The sequence below is a fragment of the Copidosoma floridanum genome, unplaced genomic scaffold (assembly GCF_036245765.1).
Source record: "Copidosoma floridanum isolate Cflo_tuat_1 unplaced genomic scaffold, Cflo_Japanese_pri ptg000014l, whole genome shotgun sequence".
In the NCBI taxonomy this organism is placed as follows: domain Eukaryota; kingdom Metazoa; phylum Arthropoda; class Insecta; order Hymenoptera; family Encyrtidae; genus Copidosoma; species Copidosoma floridanum.
This window is the reverse complement of record NW_028321891.1, coordinates 3,673,239-3,696,313: the sequence shown is the minus strand read 5'-3', so window position 1 is coordinate 3,696,313 and position 23,075 is coordinate 3,673,239. Positions and strand designations below refer to the sequence as shown.

Here is a 23,075-nt window from a genome sequence, read left to right as displayed (position 1 = left end):
ATCCGAGTTTCATCTGTGTTTGTAACTCTTGGCCGGGCGTCGATGTTTGCTCGTGATAGGCGTGCAGGATGTAGCAGCTCGAATTTGACGCGTGTCGAATTTTCGGAACACCGATGCCCCTACGAGCGTGTCCCGTTAGGCGTGAACGTTTTAAAAACTTCATCACGTACAGCATCTGTTTTTTAATATAGTTTTTATTGAACCAAATAACTTATATGATAAAAAACCACAATGTCGTCGAGCTTTACTGGGTTTTCTTAACAACGTGCGGCAAGTCGTACTTTCCGCGGACGCACTTGATCTTCAGACCGGGAACGTCTTTGGTTCTGCCGACTCTGCACAGGACGATACTGTGCTCCTGCAAATTGTGTCCTTCGCCTGTAAATGAGAAATAGAAAAAAAAAAATAAAGTTAAAATCCTATGGTTTGAAGATGATCTGCGCGCGTCAAAAGACGTTGGTGTTCACCTGGCACGTAGGCAGTCATTTCCTTGCCGGTGGACAGCCTCACGACGACGCACTTTCTGTTTGCCGAGTTGGGCTTCTTTGGCTTCTTGATCACCGTCCTGAGTACGACGCCTTTGGCGAACGGCTTGCCCGGGCCGAAGGGATTCTTCAGTTTCCTCTTCTTCACGTGAATCCCTAGTCTGTGCATCCTATACAGACTCGCCATTTGCCTTATCTGCTCGAAACCTGTCGATCACGACGGAAACAATGAAAATTGCACCATACCGTGAAATCGCACGACTATTGTTACCGATTCCCCGAAAATCGATACCAGGGTCTATTTCAAAACGACGATTTGGTCAAAAGTAGCTCTAATTGTGCATCATTAGCATTGGCGTGAAAAAAATTTTTAACGTTTTTACACGTATCGAATCGACATTTTTTTCCACCTACGTAAGTGTGAATTTCAGCCGGGCGATCAACAAACCTTGAAAAATCGGAGAGATAATTCAAGATACAGTCACAAGTCGAAGCACACCCGTGTAACGTTCTAAATGCGAAAATAATGGATTGGCCATCCAACTGATATAACTTACTGGTTTTGGAAATTCCAAATTTAAAAAAAAAGAAGAAAAAGAAAAAAACGTCCTTCCTCTTGTGACCCAGTTCGCTGATACATGGTATCGCTATTTTTTTTATTCGTTAGATATATTTTTATTCGCGATAGAGGCGCGACTGTAACTATTGCGAGCAACTTTAAATTGTATTTTAATTCGTTTATGAAATCACACGAGTTAGAGTATCGCAATATCGGCCGGTAGAACCGTTAACATTAAATAAAAAAAAAATGTAAAAATCGGCAACGACCCACGAGTAGAATAATACGCTAGTGGAGAGAAGAAAAAAGGAAAAAATTTTTTCCTCGAATTTGTCACGTTCGCTTATTCGGAAGGAGAACACAAAGGGACCCAGAAAAACGAGGAATTATATAACACACGAATAAAAGGAAAAGGCGAGGGAGGGAGGGAGGGACCGAAAATTTGCCAAGGGTCTCGAGGCAAACTCTTTCGCCAAAACATAATCTCGGCCAGAAGAAGGAAGGTCCACAGGGGCTGGGGCGAGAGGGGGTCAGAAGAGCGAGGATGAAAGGAGGAGAAACGAATATGACGAGCGCCTGACATCTGCAAGCCGCTTCCTCCCAAGGAGCGAATGGACACAATGCGCATATAGGTGGGACGTGCGTAAGCTTATTAAGCAACGCTGCCTCGAACTCGGGAGGAGAAGCTCCGCGCGGTCGGAGGTCGCTCGCGAGCTCAAAACTGCCCCTTTCTCCGTACACATATATACCCACGTTCTCCTTTTTTCCGCATGCGCTTTCTTTCTACATTACAGGATACAGGTAGGTAGGTAGGTGTATTGCAGTCTCCTCGGCTGAAGGATCGATTTGGCTTTGGGGAATTGGCTTTTTCTTGCCGCCACCACTTCCCGGTACAACTCCCGTATATACCTATGATGCCACACAGCACAACGATACGTCAATTTTTTTCTTAAGCCAGTACCGCAACACCCGCAGCATTGTGCAACCATGAGTTTTCATTTTTTTTTTTTTTTTTCCAAGACGCAACGATTCTTCTCCCTGCCCATTTTCATTTGTATAGGTAATTATACCTACACGTTTGTGATTAGAATACGAGGCAAAGGGGGAAACGAGCGATCAAGTGCGCAACTGCGATTTTGGGAGAAAGTTTGCCGGACTTGGGTAGCCGTGGCAGGAAAAATAAAGCGAGCACAGCGATCGAATGTGTATAAAGGGCGCAGGGGGAGAAAGGAAAGTGGGGAGAGAGAGAGAGGCCGAAATGAACTTTTGTAGGCGAGGCAGCGGGATTGTTCATTTTGAGATGGAAAAAGGGAGAGAGAGAGAGAGAGTGACCATCGTCCATCAATGCGACAGATGTCCAAGAGTCCAGCGCTGCTAATCCGACCTAACTCGATGCGTTGGACTTAGCTCGGGGCCCCGGCGGCCCATTGTGCTTGCAGAAGGCAACCCCTTTTTCCCCAAGATCAATACGCAAGATTACATTGCGAAAATTTTTTCTCCCCCCTCCTGTTTTTCTCCAACGGTGCCGTCTTCGTTGTGCTTTTGTGTCGCGCATCGCTGCTTCCCTTACTTTTCGAGATTCTTCGTCGCTCATGCGCGCGTTTTTCCCTCCTCGTCCTTCTTTGCTTCACTTTTTTCTCTCGATTGAGCCCGAATATTCTTTATCTCGGATCAACTCTTGCATTAGCTTTTCTTCCCGACGCTTCGCTGAAAAACGTCGACAGTCCGTGTATGGTTGTCGTTGATGGCGAAAACACACAACAAAAGATGATTCAAGTCCCGGACCGGATTTTGCATTCGAAGCGTCGTAAAGCATCCAAAACGATTGCTGTTAATTTATCGTACTCGGGATCGATTTGCGAAGCTAAAATGCAAATTGCCGTCGTACATTTTCGATGAATCAAATTTAATTCGAGGACACGAAAGTAATGAAACGATCACGCGTGATTGACCGCATTGTTGATGCTCATATGTCTGTGAGAGGTGACGATGAAAAACCGTGAAATCGAAAAATTTTCCCAAGTATAGGTGAGCACATCTTGCGACTGCGACTCGTGGAAACGAGCCGGTCAACCGCAAATGGACACGTCACCCCCACCGATTTTCGACGATCATCCAAGGCACACATGGGAAGGTACGGGTATTAGGTATAAGCAGACAACAATAGCGTCGGCTATTCTCCTCAATTTTCCACGCTTCCCCCCCCATTCCCCGTATTCATCGTCCGGCACACGAAATATTCTTTGCTTGTCCTTTTTTCGCATTCTCTTCTTGAGAACGAGGTAAAGAGTTTTCTCCTTTCTTTCATCCTTTTTTTTTTTGTTCCTTCCTCTCTCCCTGTTTTTCGCATACGAAAAGAGCCCCAGTCTAGAGCGTACGTGTGACAGAAAAAAAAGGGGGAAGAGCTCTTTTTCTCTCCGCTGATGGCATCCTTTCGCACGCATCACGAGATGAGCATAGCTCTGTACCAACATACAATGCGATGTAACTCGAGACGATCCGATTCTTTCGCACCCCGTTCTTCCTGTGGAAAGAACTATGAAGGTATTCTGGCCCGAAAATAGGTCACGGTTACTACGCCTATGCAGAATTTTAAAAACGTCCCTCGTACGTACTGTTATACAGAGCCGCGCTTTCCGTCACACGCCTCGGATACCTCAATTATTATGCAGTTACTGCGATTGCGTCCTTTGTTTACCTTGCAGTGGATTTCCCAAGTAGTTTCTGGCTGCTGACAGTATGCTCCCAAAACCTGCCGACAAACACGCAAACGATGTTTATGTTTACACTGTATACTATTGGAATATTTAACAAATCAAACTCTGACGCTACCTCCAACGAAGCTCGAAGTATTGTTGTGACTAATTGTAGTGGAAGTGCCTAAAACGCAAAAACATTACTCAAAACAACACTCGTAAGTTGTATTGTTGATTTGTTACATTACAAATTGTACAATGTAAAGTTGTAACTTTGGAGGTTAGATGGATGCGAGTAAATGGTTTCTGATCGATTGAAGAGTACCTGCAACAGTCCTCCCGAGACATATCCTCGCCAAACTTGTGACACTCCTAGCAATAACGTTCATTTTTACAACTATTCTTATACTAATTAATGTTTTGGTAAAAAAAAAAAACAACACACTGCACTTTTCTTAATGCATATTTCTGTTGCAGACAGCTCTAAAACCAAAACACAGCAGACGACTTTTGATGAGCGCGCCAACTGGTGAGAGCGGGAGTTCTTAAATATTTAAAAAGTACTGAATATAGCTCATATATCGTGTGCTCCTACGTTACCGCTCGTTGGTTTGATTTACGTGAATCTCTACAGTAATTTCAATTACCAATGGTGGTAAATGAAAAACCAAATTGTAAGAATATAATATTTCAGTGCAATATTCATCACTGAGTTAAGTTACATAAAATGTAAAGTTCTACTTTAACGAAGCGTACCTATATGGATAATTTTCCACAACAAAAACTATTATCTAGGAACATTATACAATAATATTTCAAACAATATTAAAAAACTTATAATCTTTAACGTTCTTCGGTGATTTCCAAACACTATTCGAACACTTTTTTTTCAACAAAGATGGAACAAACGTCCAAAATTCAAGAAAATCGTCCAACATTAATAAATGACGCACTATGACGCGTCACAAAAAAATTATTGAGATTATGCGTGCTTTTAAAACAAAAGTTTCACACGATAACGTTGCTCCGCTCAATTTTAAAAATAGTAGTACAACAGCAAAGATGAAGGTTTTTATTGTAGGATTATTATCTGGAGATTCCAGGATAGAAAAGAGAAACATACATGTGCTTTTGAAAAAAAAAATAAATTTTATTCAGTACAAATCTTACATCATGAATACTTGGAAAGTAGAAGAAAAAAAAAATGAAAGAATAAGGAATCCAAAGGAAGAAGGAACGATTTAATGACCAAAATTATCCAGGCACTCACTTTGATGGAAAGCATACAAAAATACACCTGCTATTGGCAACTATAATCGTTCGAATCGTACAAGAAATGGAAAAAAAAAGGAAATGCATGTAAACGCTCGTTTCCACGATAATCAGTAGTTTATCGTTGGCGCGGCCCAATCTTCGAGCCTACCAGTAGTTGAGTCCGTGTCCCACGCCAAGGCCCAGACCGTGTCCGAGTCCAAGCCCGTTGTAGCCCACGCGGTAGGGCGAGTTGTAGATCGAGCCGTGGTAACCATTGCCGACGACCGGGCCGTGCGCGTACGCACCGGCGGGCAGGACCGAGCCGTGAGCCGAGTTGTACAGAGGCGCCCCGAGGTAACCGTAGCCTAAGAACATCCCATCAGATTTATTGATAATATGGAGACTTAATTTGATTTAATACATCTCGTGTTGCGAAACAACTGGGCCCCACGCCTATATGCGGTAATCAAGTGGGTTGCGGCAAGACAATTACAGCAGGGGCCATTGTGTTGGTCGAACGGGAGAGAAAAGAAAAAAAAAATCACCCCTGGAATATTCATGCGCACAATGCTCCATGATTTTCCGCAAATCAAACCCTCCCTTTCTTCGTTGCAGATTATTATTGATCGGTATAATTGCTCATTGTTCCCAACGAAACGCCGGAGAGATAGCGTTCCCTTTGAAATTAAAATCTTTATTGGATTCCTTTTTTTTTTTTTTTATTTTCGAATCGAAAACCTGCACCAGCAGGAGCTTTTGTTTCGCAACTTTGCGAGATCATTATTTATGGGCGGTGATACAATGTATATATATTTCAGGGCTCACCTCCGTATCCTCCGTATCCCAGTCCGGAGTATCCGTGCCCGGAGTATCCCAGTCCGTTGTAATAACCGCCGTATCCCAGACCAAGGACTCCCCTCTTGTCTTGCTTCTTAGCCTCGAGAGCTTCTTCGGCGAATATGGGCGAAGCCACGGCAGCGATGATGGCAACAAGTACCTGCACGTCATATACGACACTCAATGATACATGCATTCCTATTTTCTCAAATGAACTAACAACGAGTACCAAGATTTGTTCTATGGATGCCACAATGATGTGACAAAAAACCGAAAAGTAAAGTATATACTTACGATGGCGGTCTTCATGGCGACGAAGGAGAATCGGTTAGACGAGTGAGTAGGTTCGGTGGACTTCGACAGGACAGTCGAGTTAGAACTGATGCAGACAACGGCCAAGTCGGCCAGTTTATATACCCAGCCAGGAGACTCGGGCGTTCCCCCTCGCTCCTCTCGCGCCATACATCGGTGCCGATTTCTTCTTACGTGCATGTAGAAGAAAAGAAAAAAAAAAAAAAAATGCTCACACTTCACCTGCCCCACTCCCTTTCTACAACGTAAATGCCCATCGGTTGAGCGAGGTTTACCCCTTTGAGGTGGCCCACGGGGGTTTTGCCTCCCGGCGATCGATCGACGGGCCCCTCTCCTTCCCCCGAGGGAATTAACCCTCGGGTCGCCCTCGGGCCTTTTTACGGAAGGCTTGATTGCGCCGATTGTCTCCAAAAATCTCCGGAGCTTTTCGCCACCGGCTTACACTCGATCGCGGCTTTTGTGGTGATGTAACGCCGATATCCTTTTTTACCTCGTTATCTCCGAAGATATCGATAGTGTCGCTGTATATTTACACGTCACCACTTACATTTTGTCAAACCCGCTGCGACATAATTATCCGCAAGTATAAGTATACGCGTGTACAGCGGTTACGAGGAGAATCAAACGAAATGTAACGTACATACCAAAGGGGGGAGGGAGATATCTGTAATGCAACGCCACGTGAATAACGGCAAAATCAACGTGTAAAAAAAAACAAAATGAATAGGCACGCGCACCTATATGTTTGATCATACCGAGCATCAAACATACTTATATGATGTATCGGCTTTCATAACATTGTTTATGTAAGCATGTGTGTGTGGGTATGATATTTCTCTTGACGTACATTAGTAGTAAAAGAACAACGAGACCGTGGGTATAAGTATATTGAAAGTATTTCACTAGAAACGAGAATCGCAAGAATCGCGTGCGTTAAAGCCTCGGCCGAACAATGCTCGCCGATCATCGGTTGTAGTACGCGTCGATAAATGTCACAGACGATGTTCGAGGAGTGCCATTTGACGGGGATGGGGAAAAAAAAGGCACGGGTTGTCGAAGACCGCGTGGAAAAAGAGTTTCGAAAAAAAAATACATGTGTACGTACACGCGTGTGACGACAACAACGCAGTCCATGGGCGCGAGGCTTTTTTTTTCCCATTGCGACGACCTCGTTAATACACTTGTATAGGTATACCCGCGACACATGGGTAACAATATAAATTTGACTTGTGAAACAACGCGGCCGTAAAAGTCGAGGCGGTCCCCGTCCTTCGGCATTCTATACTAGACTTTGTCTTTTTGTGATGCCCTCCATCGAGAAAATTACACTATATACCTGATGTGCACACACGTATCAAAGCCAGGGATAGAAGAAGAAAAGAAAAAGAGACAGCAGTTACGAGAAGAAGCTGGAGCACCTTGTGCAAGGGAGGAGGGGGAGGTGGTGGTGGTCCGCGAGATAAATAATTGCGATCGCGTTTACGGGGGTCCAGCGCTGACAAAGAGAGCGGCGAAATCTATTATTTTGCCGCGCGCGGTCTACTGGGACGTACCCATACGTCGCGATTTTTTTGCCCCCCCCCCCTCTCCTCCCTCATTCCGCGCGGAGCCGCGCTTACGTCTGTTTGACCCCTGCCTATACTCGCGCGTTCTAGAATTAAACCTTACAATCGACAAAACTGCCGTGCATGTGTACGTTCGAGTTGCCGATTTTATTTTCGCGCTTTACAATGCAAACGTAACGCGGTGCTCCCAGGGTTATAATTATTGTTATATTGGCTACCCCCCCCCTTCCCCGATAATTCTCAAAAGAGTCGCGCGCCTTCGCGGTATTAATTATATGTTTATGTAGCAATGACCGAAATCTATATAGGGGGGGGGGGCAATTCTTTTGTGTCGCTAGTGTATACACCGTGTCAATTATATATGATACACCATGCGCCGCCCGGGTTGTTTTTTAAATCCAATTTTTAACTGTTCGAGCGGCAAATGGTACGCACTCGGGGGTGTCGCTTTGCTCATTTGTAATTGTTTCTCATTTAATACGTGAAAAATCGGCTATTTCGCAACTACATCTACTCGCCTTTTTTTTCTGTACAGATGGAAACGGGGAAGAATATTTCTTCAAAAACTGTCGAGGGGAAAATAACCTTTGTGATTTTAGAAATTGCATCTAGTGGGTATACCTGCACATCGTAAATCACTTCAATTATATGCTCCCGATAGTCGACGACGACGACGACGACGATCGTCGAGTCCATGTTTAATTAAAACAACTAAGGTCCCGTAAATCCACGAACCGACAGCCCCACACACACACACGTACAATAAAATATAGATCAGCCCGTCAACGTTGGGTAACACCGCACGCGATTTGTGCTGATATTCGATGCGGACGAAAAATACGCCCTTTGTTACGTGAACCCCCCTTGCGACCGTCGTTTCATTTCAATTTAATTGACTGTCGGCTTTCGATCGGCCGAAACCCATTCAGCTCGAAATTGCTGCATCCGATCTACCCTCCGATTCAACAAATTATTCATACAGCTAAATAACAATTGCACTTCGCGTAAACGCCACTTATCCACAAACGTGTATCGGTTGCTATATAAAAAAAAAAAAAAAAAAAAAAAAAAAACGATGCAGACGGACGTCGATCGTAAAACTCGGGGATTAATTGTATACAAACACGTGTTTGCATGAATACACCAAAGTGATGTGTAGGGATATCGGATTCGTGTGATCTAATTGAGTGTGTATACCCGCGTATCTAACATCAGTGCGCGATACGAGATTAAGAGTAAAATTTATTCGACGCTGATTGGCATTGACCAATAAGAAGCATTAAAGTTCCCACGGCTCGTGTTACCGGCGCGTAATCGAGAATATATGTATTCGCGCCACGTATATGCGGGCGAATATGTATACCTACGCCCGACTTGGTGAAAATTACAAATAAAGTTATGAATTCAGCAGACCCACACACACACGTATACGAGTGTACGCTGTTGTGGGCGTTGTTGTTGCGCAAAAGCAGCATCGGGGCGCGCGCGCTACAGTTGAAATAAAATACTTGCAATAAAATATAGGTCTTGTCCGTATATATATATAGAAAACTTTGCTTACCCAATGAAAACATAACCGTATATGATACATTTTACGGGACTTTGTATACATTTACGGGAAAAAATCTTGAGCCTCCCCTCCCTCTGGTGTGGATGTGTATACATACGTATAATGCTCTCGTTCACCCTTTGATTTATCGACTTAATAATGTTATTAAAACAACGAGCTGTTGGCGCTGCCACTCTTGCGAAAGGCGTGTGTATACAAATAAACAATGTATCGATGAAACCGTCAGCCCGAGGGAGGTAAAGGATGCAAAGTTTATACCCGTACCGGGTGAGCCTCGCAGGTGCGACGATTTTCTCCCTCTCGATGCTAATTATAGTTGTATACCGGCGTGATGTATGTGTATGTGCAGTGTGGCGTTGTGACGTCGACTGCTCTTGTTACAAAATTTCGCGAGAGTTAATAAGGTGCGGAAGAAAGGGGACGCCGACGCGTAAGGGGACACCCGAACGGCTCCCGCGATATTTTAGAACCTTGCCACTCATCTCGTTGCCCAACAACGTCATAAGCCGGTGGACTGTACGTCGAATTCGACTATGTACGTTTATGACTTTTTTTTTTTTTTTTTTTTTTCTCCGTAATTAAACACACGCCTTTTTTTTTATGCAATACTGAAATTTAAGGACTCCGGGTTACGGGGCTGCCTTCATACATAATCAGGTGATTTTGACTGTCCGCGCCGTGGGATTTATTTCGGTGAAAGCGCCTCTAAGAAGCGTTTGTTCTTTTTTTTTTTTTTTTTTTTTTTTTTTCTTTTTGCGATTAACCTTCAACTACTGGAGTACATATACCTGCAACTGTGTAAGACTTGGTTGTAGGTGACTGTTAAGTCATAGCTCAAAGCAGAGCTCAATTAAAAAGTAAAGCGAAAATTGTAGATGAAGATTTTTTTTTTTTTCTTTATGGAAATTTACGTAAGTGAAATTAAAACTATTTATAACCATTAGGGCATATGTAATTGCGTGTTTACGCAACGAGTTTTATGTATGTGTTTGATGTTTGTCAATTAGTTTTTAATACAAATAACAAAACAACTGTCTTGGATTCGATTTAATTTAAAAATTCATGAAATCGGTTAAACGATCGGTAGATCACTATCTTACTAACAGAGTGAATGCCCTGCGGGTACGCTTTTAAGGCATCAGATGGCGAGACGGGTCCTTTTCACTGGGGCACATGTTTATAATACATGTTATCACATGTTTTTGACAACAAACAGCATTCGTACGGTACTGTTGTCACTTCAGTCCCTTATCTGTAAAATTCACCGTCCGCATTTGTAACTTGAACAATAATTTTACGTTTTTGCAACAATTAAATTCGGTGCATGAAACTTGAGTGTTCAATTCAGATATTACGTGGTGTAGTGCTACTTTCCCTAAACATGTGATGCAAAGCTCATTGCTGTCACATGCAATACTGCAAAAAAATGCACTCGTAGTTTTTTCCTCATGATCTTCTGAAAGTTTTAAATGTTAAAGTAATCAGCGTTTGTTTTATTTCATTGAATTGTTGTTGAACGAGCTGAGGTTATGTTACTTTGTAAGGCGCGCGGCTTTGCGCTTCTGGCGCGTCCGTTTGAACATTCGAAATCTTTTACGCGTGTGCGAAATTGTTCCGGCAAAAGCAACAAAATTGACAAACTAAAGCGCAAAAATAAAGAAGACAACATGTTTTTTGGCAAACTTATCGAGACTCAGGAACAAAGATTGAAGCGTCTGAAGCTGGAATCTGCCGGAAAGTTGACTAGGTCACCACCATCCACAATTAATTCGGAGTTTGCATGGATGTTGAGTACTTGTAAAAAGTTAAATGTCATTAGTATACAGCCGAAAGATGCAAACGAAAATTTACCCACAAATTCAGAGAGACAAGCAGCTAAACCAGAGAATGTCATGAATGATTCTAGTAACAAAGTTGATAACAATGCCAAAGAAGAAAAAAGGATATTGAAAACAGAAAACCATCAATCTAACAATACTCTGTTACCTAGAGCCATTGTGCAAAAGTTGTTACATTTTCCTATGTACGAAGTGACCAAAACTAGCGATGAACAGTGGGATAGTAGTTCCAAAGTTATCACTTTGTCAGCCATGGCAAACAAAGCCTGCTTGAAATATCCAAGTGTGACAAAGATTCTCTCGGCAACTATGTCAGAAGAGGCGAAGAGTATACTTGAAAAATGGAAAAAGAAAATGATTGAAAAGCTAGGTCTTAAAGGTTTTGAAATTTATCAAGCAGGTATTAAATTTTCCTTCATGTCCATCAACAATTTATGAAAATATTACAATGATATAATCTCTTTCAGAGTTGTTTGAAGATGGAAAACTACTGCATACAATAATTATGTCTCACTTGACGCAAAAACCTTACGATGTGCCTAATAAAATTAAACAATCATTCGACAGCCTTGGTAACGTGCTGGAAGATATCAATCAAGTGAGAGCTGTTGAATCTCATGCTATTCATTCAAGACTGATGTACAGAGGAGTGGTAGATTGTATTGCCACTTATAGGTAATACAGAAATCCCATTTGTGCATGTGGCATGTATTTGAATTCTACTTTAATACAGTAGATGTCGGATCTTACTTAAATTATAAGCTCAAAGTCTTATATTTTTGTTTCAAAACGTATTTTTATAAATTTTTAGAGGCGAACTGTGTATTATCGATTGGAAAAAGTCAGATAAAGCTAAGAGTACCATTGGCGCTACTTACGACGCTCCTCTTCAGTTAGCTTCTTACATTGGTGCTGTAAATTCCGATCCGAATTACCCTTTTCAGGTAAAATAGCACAAAATCACGATACAATTATTTTTCATCAATATTGAGCCAAGTATGCAAACAATTATTTGAATTTTTTTTTTTTAGATAAAAAAAGGGCTTATTGCAGTGGCCTACACTAATGGAGAGCCAGCAACGGTGCACGAAGTAAATGAAGACTTACTAAAAATGTACTGGAAACTTTGGCTACAGAGGCTCCAAGATTACCACGTTGCCCTAAATACTCCACCGTAAACCGTAAAGGGTTACAATTACATAGATATAGTTGTACATGTAAATATTGAATATTGTTAAAACTTCGCTACGTTCTAGCTAAAGGTACGATTATAGTAAAACTTTTTAATCTTTAAACTGTAGTTTTATCTTTAAGTTTGAAAATACTTTTCAACGCACGTACATGAAATAACGAGTGAAAAAAAAATAGTTTGAGCAGCCAATATGAAAAAAGTCCTCGAGTTCCGCTCGTAAAAGGAAAATAATGCCGGGCGTGTACTGTATTTACAGCTGAAAGGCCGATAGGCCGCCCTTGGGTTGCCGGCTAAAACTTTATCATCGAGTTTCACGAGAATCTCTCGAGAATCGAATACACAAGGGGAGCTAATAAGTGAAAACTTTACACTCACAGATTTTCCCGCTCCAAGAGTTTTAATCACGAGGACGCCATCGGCGCGAAAAAACGCAATAAAATATCGCCAAAAGGGAACCCCATTCTTTCCACTCTCATTCCCCGCATATATACGTCGAGGTCTGAGCTCACGCTTATCACACAGTTTTTGCTAGCAGCTGACGTCACGTGACCGATACGTACGGACCCGCAAAAAAAGGGACCTGTGGCCAGAAATCTGCCGATGCAAATGCTGATTCGGTTCCCACAAGATGAAGAGACTACGGCTTCATCACGCACGGCTGCACCCACGCGTATGGGTGGCAAAAAAAAAAAAAAGAAAGGAAAGAAAAAAAGGCCGCTGTCATAGAAAAAAGTGCCCGAGCAACTCGACCCGGATTCGAAGGGATAAGCCCCAACCACGGCGATTAGGCGGAAGCTTGAGGAAATTGCAGGCTCACCTCGCCGGAAACTGATGCGGCCAAGTGGAGAGTAATGATCGGCTTTTCAACTTTTTTCGCCCCGATGAAAAGCAAATCAAACGCTTGGTTGGTTATTATTTTTTCATCCACACATATATACATATAACCATGTACGTATTTGTCGAAAAATTTTAAACAACGAGGTAAAATTAACTTTTCAATATGAAACACAGCAAAAGCCCCCTCGTAATTCAATCAGCATCAGAGGTTGGCTTTCAAAGAGACCATTCGAGTTTAGAAACAACATTAAAAGTTCATCATAACCGAGGGGATGTACACTTTTAAATTCAATGGGCGAGCAAAGGGGGTAAGCCATACGTACACATCGGCCCAGAGAGAGAGAGAGAGAGAGAGAGAACCACGACCCCTAAACGAGATTTAACGTTTCGAACACAATGATCCCAAGTACCGAACGTAAACGGTGTGATTCGGGTGTATGGATCGAATAGCCGTACGGCGGACGCGCGGAAATGGAATTTAAAAAATCACTCCGGTGACTCGACCAAACGTAACCAGTTAGCCGATACAACGGCGTAAGAGTTGATTATTGTACACACGCCGAGGAGGATATACAGACATTGCGGTCCGTCGCGTGGTAAAAAAAAAAAAAAAATTCGCCAGCAAAGAGAGAGAGAAGCGATCGTAAAAAGTCACGAGTTCGGCTATACACCACCGCAGCCACGCAACACGCAGCAATTATAACTTTCGGCTCGGTAGTGGAGGTACATGTACGCTCGAGAGAGGGTGAGCCAGGGAGGGCGTCCCTCGACGCGCACATATCCATGCGACGACGACCCTCCCGACGGCGTTCCCTTGCCCTTGGGGACCGTAAACTAATGGCGGTTCACGGTTGTATACACGCTAGCCGGTTCGCCCGTAGAGTCCAAGGGGTAGGAGGAGGCGCGTTATCTCCCGGCACTTTTCCCTTGCGAAACGCACCTGCGTTAAATTCCACCACACACACATACCCTACATGAGAGGAAAAAAAAAAAAAAAAAAAAAAAAAATACAGGTGCCTTTATGCGGTCGAAGCGCGCGCACGCGTGATCCGATACTTTATTAGCTCGCATCATTTATACGTCCGGGCCGTCCCTCGGCTCTCTTAATTTTTCAGGAGTCGTTTAGCACCCTGCAGCCCCGTGCTATTTATTTTATATGCGCACACAGAGAGGCGTCCGAGTGCCTTTATTTTTCATTTGACCGGTCGACGTTACGCCTCGACGAATCTGAACAATGAGCTATGCTGCATTGGCTTCGATCGTTTATAGAGGAAAATAAGAAAAAAAAATGTCATTCGTGGATAGAGGGTTGTACCCTGTATACTCGAGTTAATAATACACACTCACCCGAAGCAATCAGTCTTTCTTCGAAGGCGAGCCAGACGTGGTCTCGGGTAAACCCCATCAGCCCCCGAATTCGCGAGACAGTGCACGAACGTGCATGCTCGTGGGAACCGTCTGTCAAAATCACTTAAAGCGACGTATAAAAGCCGTTGCATCGATTCCCCGTGTACACCCACGTGTCCGATAGCAATTTCTCGTCACGCGATATAGTACATGTCCGCAGGACTTACTCGTTCCCATGCTTATCTCCCTCCTAATTTGCCTCTCTACTTTAGCTATTCCCTCACACGCTCGTGTTTGGTTTTTTTTTTTTTTTTTGTATATTATACACCTACCAGCGAACGCGTGCGATGAGCCCATTCGCTTTGCGCTTATATCCCATTTTGTATGGTACTCTACACACACCGAAGATTAAATAATTCAAGTTACAAGAGAGCTCGTTCAATTTTAATTTGTAACAAGAGCACGGCGATACAAACACGTGGAATTTGTATACTTAATATGGAAACAGAATGATATACTTACATAAGTACCGGCTTTTCGTGTAGTGAAATAGTAATCAAGTATAGAGGGTTCGGGGGAGTTGGCCTCCACGCACGTAGGTAAGTCGGGGGGGCCCTTTTCTTTTATCATTCCCCGTTGTTGCTAATGCATTATCGGTGGAAGGGTCTCGAGATGGAGGGATTTCTTCCAAGGACAGGGTCGCATTACTACTTAGGGGGCAGGGGGGCTCGCATGCGGAATTCATGATACCAAGCTTCGAGGTACCTACATATATACTTACTCGGTGTGGGGGGTGACGAGACCCATCTCTACGTCTTTTTATTTCTTGCTGCGGCAGTACGTAGTATATATATTTTTAAAGCACCTCAACTCCCCTGACGCGGTTGCTCCTCTTCTCGGACGATGGCACACTTTTTCGACTATTCCGCTCTTTTCTTTTTCCCTGCGGTAATTTTACGACCTTGTCGACGTACACTATACTACACTATATTATTATTATGTTGGCGTTGGCAACGGAATTAATTCATACTTGCAGTCAACCCTATGATGTGTCCCCTTCGTATCCAACACACATCAAGTATATCATATGCATCATTGCGCGGGGGACCAAAGTAAATTCATACATGTACATAAGTATATGACACTCCAAGAGGAGACAAAGTTCGCGGTATGAAATATTCGTCGCGCGCGAGAGGAGGCGAAAGATTTGCATAGAGACGACAAAGCAGCAACAAAAAGTACAACCAAAGTGGATCGCCGGTGGGGGCGAGAAAGCGCAACCTTATTCGGTTGTCGGGGAAACTTTGAACAGCAGCACCAGTAGCGGCAGATCCGATATAAACTTTGCCTTCCTACACTCTTGTTTTAGTTGAAACGGAGCACTGACGTTAAACAGCTGCAAATAAAAAATCTGGACGCAAAAGCTCGGCGTTGTTGACGGGTAAAAAAGAGGGGGGGGGGTTAAGTGAAAGCGCCATATGCACGCGAGGACTGATGCTGTTCGGCATTAATTAATTATCTAGCAAAAGAGGGAAGGGGGAGAGAGAGAGAGAGAAAAATAACACCGGCTCGAAAAAAGCTAAGCCGAGCGAGCGGGAGAGTTGTTTGTCACTCGCTCAAAGCGTTGCTTTACAACGGAGGGAGAGGCCTCTGTACTTTTTTTTCTTCTCCATACTCCCTTGCGGGGTGACAACTTTTGTTATTAATAAGCTTGATGAGTCGGACGATTTTCATCGTCACCGAAGCCAAATTCCTCTTTGAAAGTGCAGAGGAGGATTAAAACGCGACCATGCGGCTCTTTGATGCCATTTTAATGAAATGAAACACGTGCTTTTCTACCAAAGGTATACAATAATGTTGATGGTTTTTATCCATACACGTATATTTGCAAGCGAACCACTCGCTGGCATGATAATTTATGCACGAGATCTCGTTGAAGATGAACAAAAAAAAAAAAAAAAAAATCAGCAGGACAAAAGGCCCTCCTCCCGGACGTTAAATACCATAGCCGGAGCAGCTTCTTCTCAATACTGTGGAAAAAAAACGAACCAGGAGAAGGAAAAAAAAAAACAAAAAAAAAAGAAAAACTCAAAGGGGGAGAGAAAAAGAGCAAGGGCGGCTAATAGACGCGGGGGCTCAGGAAAAGGGTTCCTCCCCCCCGGCTTCTTCAAAGAGGCTGCACGGCACTGTGCGTGTATAGGTATATACTGCTATACGTTGCAAAGGAGGGATGTGCATACGGCCTTTCCACAGCGTGCAAGCTCCCCTCGCGTTAACCGTGGCTCGCACGAATTTTCGCACGCGCTACCTGTAACTTACAATTTCTCTTTTCCTCCCTTTATTTTTGAAACACAGTACACCGAGCTCGCGTCGATCGCCCTCTCGGATGCAACCTGCTCAAATTAAAATCCAAACGCGCTTGTGTGTACACGGCAACTAGTAGGCGCACGTAGCGCGAGCACCAAAGTTTTATTAAAAATTTTTTCCCGCGGAGGAGCTTCTGGCGCTCGGCTGGAATTTATTTGCCAAGTCGGGGACCCGAAAGTGTAAACGTGTATAATATGTACTCGCGCTGGCAGAGAAACATCGGTAGAGGCAGGCAGAAAGCGAGAATCACTCGTGCATTGATTCCAAAGAGGGGCAAGGCCACCTCCTCGTGTCTGCAAAGGAAAAAGAAGTGTAGTCGGTGGGGAGGGAGGCTTTGAAAAATGGTAAAAAGTTCGGCAGCCGGTCTGGCCCGTGCAGCGGTAACTTTTCCGGCCAAACGGGGGCTACCTGGTGGGTGCTTTTCCCGGGCGCGGAGCAAAAAGGGATCGATTTTGGAGGGGCGCACAGCCGGATGGAGAGAGAGGGTCGCAAAGTTGCGAAGAGAAGCGCGGGGTATCGGTGCGCAATGCGGATTAGGAGTAAGAGCGACGACGCACACCTTGTACGGCCTCGTCCCTCGGGAATTTCGCGGAGGACGAGCACCAGACGCGCGCCAGAGGGCCACGACAAGTCACGGGATTCCAAAGAAGACGTCACAGTCGCGCTGTTTGATTCGAATCCAGAGCCCGAGCGAAACGTGAGCTCGGCTTACAGGCACACACATCTGTACTGTCGTGTCGACGCTCGGCTCGAAACTCTTTTTTTTTTCTTTGCAACTCGTTTCACGTTTTATACGCATCAAATAATTACATTGTACACGCGTTAAACTATATATTTGAACGCGAGCTAATTAGTTGCGATAACTATACCGATGACCCCCCCTGGTGCATTCCAAGCAACGCACAGAGATCGATATCTATAGGGTATACAGGAGCACATATAGGTATAATCAATACCGCATAGCTAACAGTGGTTGTAATTATACAATATACGCTGTATCGGGTTAACTGTATCCATTAAATTAACGGGGTTACGCGTACGTATACAGCTTACCTCTCGTGTCGAGGAAACAATCAAAGAGTACCATCTCAGTACGAGATACATAATTCCTGGGACATTAATTCGTAATGTCTGTATATGTACACAAAAGGTCGCTTGTTTGGGGTGTGCGTGTATGTGCGGTTATGCCGGTAATGTACCGTACGTAAGCTGCGGATTCTCTGCAATACGAGATCCGGGAAGAAAAAAAAAAAAAGAAAAAAAAGAAAGAAAAGTGGGTATAGGTACAACTATTAGGCCTTGCTTAACCTTGCTGCTCGTGCACGAATTCCTTTCAGAGGGAGTCGAGAGGGACAACCTTGTGTATACCGCTGATGGTGTATTCCCACGGGAAGACCGGGAGGAAAAAAAAATTCTATTATCCCGTCGTCTGATACCGGGGCTTCTTCTTTTTTTTTTTTTTTTTGGCTTCTTTGATCTTCTTTGGAGTAGGTATACACAAGTACGACCGAAATCCAAGCAAACGCGCAATAGTCGAGGAGAAAAAAAAAATTATTACGATTTACGACATAATTTGATGCGTGTGGTATTGAGGAATATGATTTTTTTTTTTTTCCCTTTGGTGCATTAAGAAATGTAATATTGTCTGCGCGAATCGAGTGAAAGCATATACCCCATTGTATGGTACATTAATATCCGTACGCGAGGAATTTTCTTTTTTGTTCGGTGATTATTGCACGTTTCATTGTGTGATCCCGTAAAGTGGCTCTTTTTGCGTTTTTTAACGAGATCGCGACTGTAAGAAAATGCCGAGATGATCCACGAGCTCTTAATTTCAAGAGTGATAGCTCGTAGCCTTTTTTCTTTACAAAAGCTCCTCAATCTATAACCACGTAAACGTCATATTTCACGTGGCTTTTGAAGAAAGTACAATCAAGCATGATTTTTTTTCTATCCAAAACGAATAAATAAATTTCTCAGTTGGTGCAGGAAAGTAAAAATGAAAAAAAAAAAAAAAAAAAAAAAATGGGAAAATCCATAAGCCATTGTATTATAAATTCAGAGGGTGAGACTCGCACGGAGTGACTTATCGGAGCGCCGCATGATGAATATCCGACGCTTGGAGGCTCCCGTCCGTCGTATCTTTTTGCGTCATTAATCATATGCACATACATGTACGACAGCCCACGCACTTACATACATACACACGTGTACACCTAAACGTATATAAAACAGTTGGATGGAAGCTGTGGTGTATATCCGCGTGCAACGTCAAAAGTCCGTATCGTCAACGGCCCCCTGGTAATTAAAGGCGGTGCTCTTCTGGAAAATAAAAGAAAAAGCCAGACGTGTAATTTCGGCAGAGAGAGAACAAAAAAAAGAAGGGAGAAGAAGAAGAAGAAGAAGATAGCGGTGACACGATCGGAGAGAGAGAGAGAACGGCTGGATGATGACGGGATAATTAGATCGGACTCCAGCCGCGAAGTGAACAAGAGTGGCCGAAGGGTCGATGCATAATTAGATGATTGCCCCAGCGCTGGATCGGACACTCGCTCTCGGGGCTAATTTGGTTTGAATTCCGAGCTCTCCCCCCGGCGCACACGTATGCGTATCTGGCTTCCGTGGGGGGGGGGGCCCTGTATAGTATACCTATATACACATAGCCCTCTCCTCCTCCACGGCACGAGCTTACTTCGTTACCCAGCTCCATTTCAAGGCCTGCGTCCCTGACGATGCCTCTTAGCCTCTTTGTCCTACTGTACCCGTACGCATGTATATATATCATACCGTCGGTGGTAAGCTCCACTCGGTGTCGATTTCGAGGCGATTGCGGTCATTACGGGGGCACACATTCCTATAAAGTGGGGCTCGAGGAAGCGCCGATTTTACACGATCGTTCCGCGAGGTCTGTTTTACACAATCCACGAGATTTCGGGGATCGCGTCTTTGACCTTTGCCAATTCCCGAGAGGCCCGGGGCTACTTTGGGGAAAACTTGCCAACCGCGACTCAGTAAGAGGTTACACGGGAGAAAGTCGGAATCAAGTTTGCTCTTCGTCTACGATTTCTGGGTCGCGACAACTCTCCGGGTCTCCTTATTTTCCTTACTTCTATCGTGGTATGTATACCCATGAGTACTTACGTCATCGCGTGCACCCACACGGCTTACGTGCGTTTAGCCGGTGCAGTCTGAGCCCTTGGTTTCATTATATTACACGTCCTCCCTCTTCTCCCCAGGCTCTACATATATGTATATAACCGCAAAACTGACACAGAGAACTTCCTGCGCGCAAACTTCTCGCGGTCCGCTGTTTGCGAACTACTGTCGCGGAAATGTCACCGGTGTCCTTAGACTTTGATTTTAAACCCTCTGCCTTCTCGGCGTATACCCCCTCGTGTACATATATACATGGAGCTCCTGGGTAAATTCAATATTGGAACTCACTCGCGGAGCATAAAGTGATCCGATTTTATCGAGTACTGCACCACTACGACGTTCACGTAGCGCGTGGTATCGATAAATTGCACGAGATAACTCGATCGTCTCTCCAGATAGTTGGGTGTCCCCTTTCGAACGTTTTAAAAATTAAGTTTTTCAATAAAACAAAACACAAAACGCGGTAAATCCCTTTTATTTCACAGGACTATTCTGCACGCAATACGTTTATACATTGGATTAAGTAAAATTTATGTTCTCATGCGTATAGTTATAGTGCGCACATGAATCAATTAGTCATCCGCAATACGGTGTGTTAGACCGGCCGCGTGAATTTATCGACAGGCGTCGTCGCCACGTAAAACGATATAGGGTCCGGCAAAAGGAATGAGGCTATAGCGTGTCGAGGATCAGCGGCTTTTTAATTTGTTTCGGCCGCAACGTCCTTTGGCCCCCTCACGCCGTTTGTACACTGGCGGCGATCGGTTAATCGGGGGGGAGGAGCGGCTCGAAGGGGGAATTTATGCGGTCAGAGATCATCCGCGGAGATAAAGCACGTAACGTCCGATAACGGACCATCCATCCATGCGGTCGGAGGTTAATTTATCGTATAGGTATGTGTAGGTGGGAAAAGATGGATCTTTGCAAATAAATGCGTATGTACGTGTGAAGTAACTCGGGTAATTGTACGGTGGCGTTTTTTTTTTTTTTTGTTAGGCCGGAAACGAGTATTATGTGTACACCGAAGCTCCGATACAGTCATCGCGGGGGTGACTGCACATTACGCGAGAGAGGAAGGAAGCACGGCCGCGCGCACACGTACGCCCTCCGGCACAATTAAACGTCCAGGCGTGCCCGACTGCGTATACGTATAAGGGGCACGTAACGAGAGATTAAGCCCCGACCCCTCTTCTTCCTCCTTCGGGCTGACCCTGTTCTTCTTACGCGCCCTGTCGACGCGACGGAGCAGTACATATATAGGAGAGGGAAAAAGGTTGGTCGGGCCAAAGTGAAGGTACGAAATTAAGTTGGCCCTTTGTACCTTCGTGTATGTGTTTGTGTGTCATGTGTGCTCCTTTAGTTGGGCGTGGGTCGGCTAAAGGAATTGTTTGTCACGGGCAAATATGCGCAAACCACCCCTCGCCGACTTTGGGATTCCCTTGGACGTGGTATTTTATATATATATATAACCTCGGACCGCGTTGTTTGCGTATCAAATTTCACGCGCCACGATATCAGCGTGGGTCTTACAACTGTATGTACTTACACCACGTGTAGGAATATACGTTTGTTTTGCATGAATAAAAAAACAGAAGAAGATAGAGAGATACGTTCGCGTCGCTCAATTTTACGGCGAAAATGTGCTCTCTTCGATCGACTTTGCAAACATTTGTCCGCGCAAAGTGACTCCTATTTCGTAGCCCGTCCATTATCATTTTGCTTCTCCCTCTCCCTCCCGTAGTATTAAATTTTCTCTCCCATTCGATGAAATCGCAATTAGGTAGGTATACACAAGCTTCCGACGAATTCACGCCAGTCGTACACTCGCGCGCGGACACTTTTGTTCCAATGACCGGAACAATCATAAAGAGGAGGGAGGGAGAAAAAACGGGAAGATGCGAAATCGGTAAACGAAGAGTTACAGACCATCAATCATCGAAAAGGAAGAATGAGACAAGTGCGTTTAGCGACTCTGATGATCTTTCTCTCCAAAGGAGAGCGTATGTATACATATACAGGCGTTTGTGTAAACGTGCAGCTGCAGCTCTCCGCACACGAGCTAAACGGTGTATAGGTATATACGTGTGCTTATTTATGCGGTCCTCCGCGTAATTCCCATACACCGACGCAGCATCTTCTTGGTTCTCCTGTATACCCCGTGTATATATATACATCCGAGGCACAGTAGGTTGTACGCTTCCGGACGAAAAAAAAGGTGGGAAGGGGGGGACGAGGTATTTTGCCTCGCGCGTGTACATAAACGCAGAGTCATCCCCCGCGCGTATCACCTCTCCTCCGTACTTGTACATGTATTTACGTGCCGGAGTAAGAGTGGAGCCTCGCGAGTTATTTATTTTTATGGCACGCGAGAGGCGGCATCAGCTTCGGGGAGAGAGAGAGAGAGCTTGCACACGACGACGACGGCTGCCGGTATTCGGGGGGACTCTCTCTCTCTCTCTACGTGGGAAGCAGAACAGTGGAAGAAGGAAGCAGGACGGAAGAGAAAGGGGGGAGCGAGAGAGAGAGGCCCGTGTGGCCCCGTTTAATGGCGTTACGGGGTTGCCATGGCGACGCGAAACCCCATGGAATCAGCTCGCACAGCGGAAAGCCCATTTATCCTGGAAAAACATTATAAGAACGGCGAGCAGCATCTCGCCCCCCCCTTCCCCGTTGGCTTTTCTTCGTCCTTTCCTTTCCCTTTCTGCGCCACGCGAAAAGACACGGGGAGAGATAAAAAGTTGGCCCTGGCCAATATTCGCCTCCTACCTATACATATACAGGCATGTTGTATATACATGTGCGTTTTGCACAACAGCTGCACAAGAGAGAGAGAGAGAGAGAGGTGTCGAGAAGGACTTGTTTTCTTTTTTTTTCATCCTGCTCGAGCACCGCGAACAATATTGTCGCCCTCCCCCGCAAGCTTTTCCATGCGCGCGCGGAGAGAGAGAATAACACCGCGCCAAGTGGAAAATCGTGTGTCGCCGCGTGTGGCTATTGGGGATTAAATTTCCGGGCCCTCTCTCTCGAGCAGGAGAAGGAGGAGGAAAAAGGGGGTGCAAT

General features: G+C 44.5%; 3 protein-coding genes across 3 annotated transcripts; 1 reads left to right on the top strand and 2 right to left on the bottom strand.

The window, feature by feature from the left end:
* Positions 1-186: 186 nt before the first annotated feature.
* Positions 187-4,217, bottom strand: tko (30S ribosomal protein S12 technical knockout). Its single transcript, XM_014351289.2, has 5 exons — positions 4,066-4,217; positions 3,877-3,924; positions 3,743-3,796; positions 468-692; positions 187-378 (listed from the first exon to the last, which is right to left on the bottom strand). Exons 1-5 carry the CDS (start codon positions 4,127-4,129, stop codon positions 245-247), a joined length of 525 nt encoding a protein of 174 aa, XP_014206775.2. The 5' UTR covers positions 4,130-4,217; the 3' UTR covers positions 187-244.
* A 745-nt stretch (positions 4,218-4,962) lies between these two features.
* Positions 4,963-6,269, bottom strand: LOC106638231 (uncharacterized). The gene is made up of 3 exons (XM_014351308.2): positions 6,126-6,269; positions 5,820-5,991; positions 4,963-5,359 (listed from the first exon to the last, which is right to left on the bottom strand). Exons 1-3 carry the CDS (start codon positions 6,138-6,140, stop codon positions 5,160-5,162), a joined length of 387 nt encoding a protein of 128 aa, XP_014206794.1. The 5' UTR covers positions 6,141-6,269; the 3' UTR covers positions 4,963-5,159.
* A 4,232-nt stretch (positions 6,270-10,501) lies between these two features.
* On the top strand, positions 10,502-12,372 carry LOC106638136 (mitochondrial genome maintenance exonuclease 1). Its single transcript, XM_014351188.2, has 4 exons — positions 10,502-11,516; positions 11,584-11,791; positions 11,928-12,060; positions 12,148-12,372. The coding sequence occupies exons 1-4, from the start codon at positions 10,808-10,810 to the stop codon at positions 12,292-12,294; spliced, it is 1,197 nt and encodes a 398-aa protein (XP_014206674.2). The 5' UTR covers positions 10,502-10,807; the 3' UTR covers positions 12,295-12,372.
* The last annotated feature ends 10,703 nt before the right edge of the window (positions 12,373-23,075 follow it).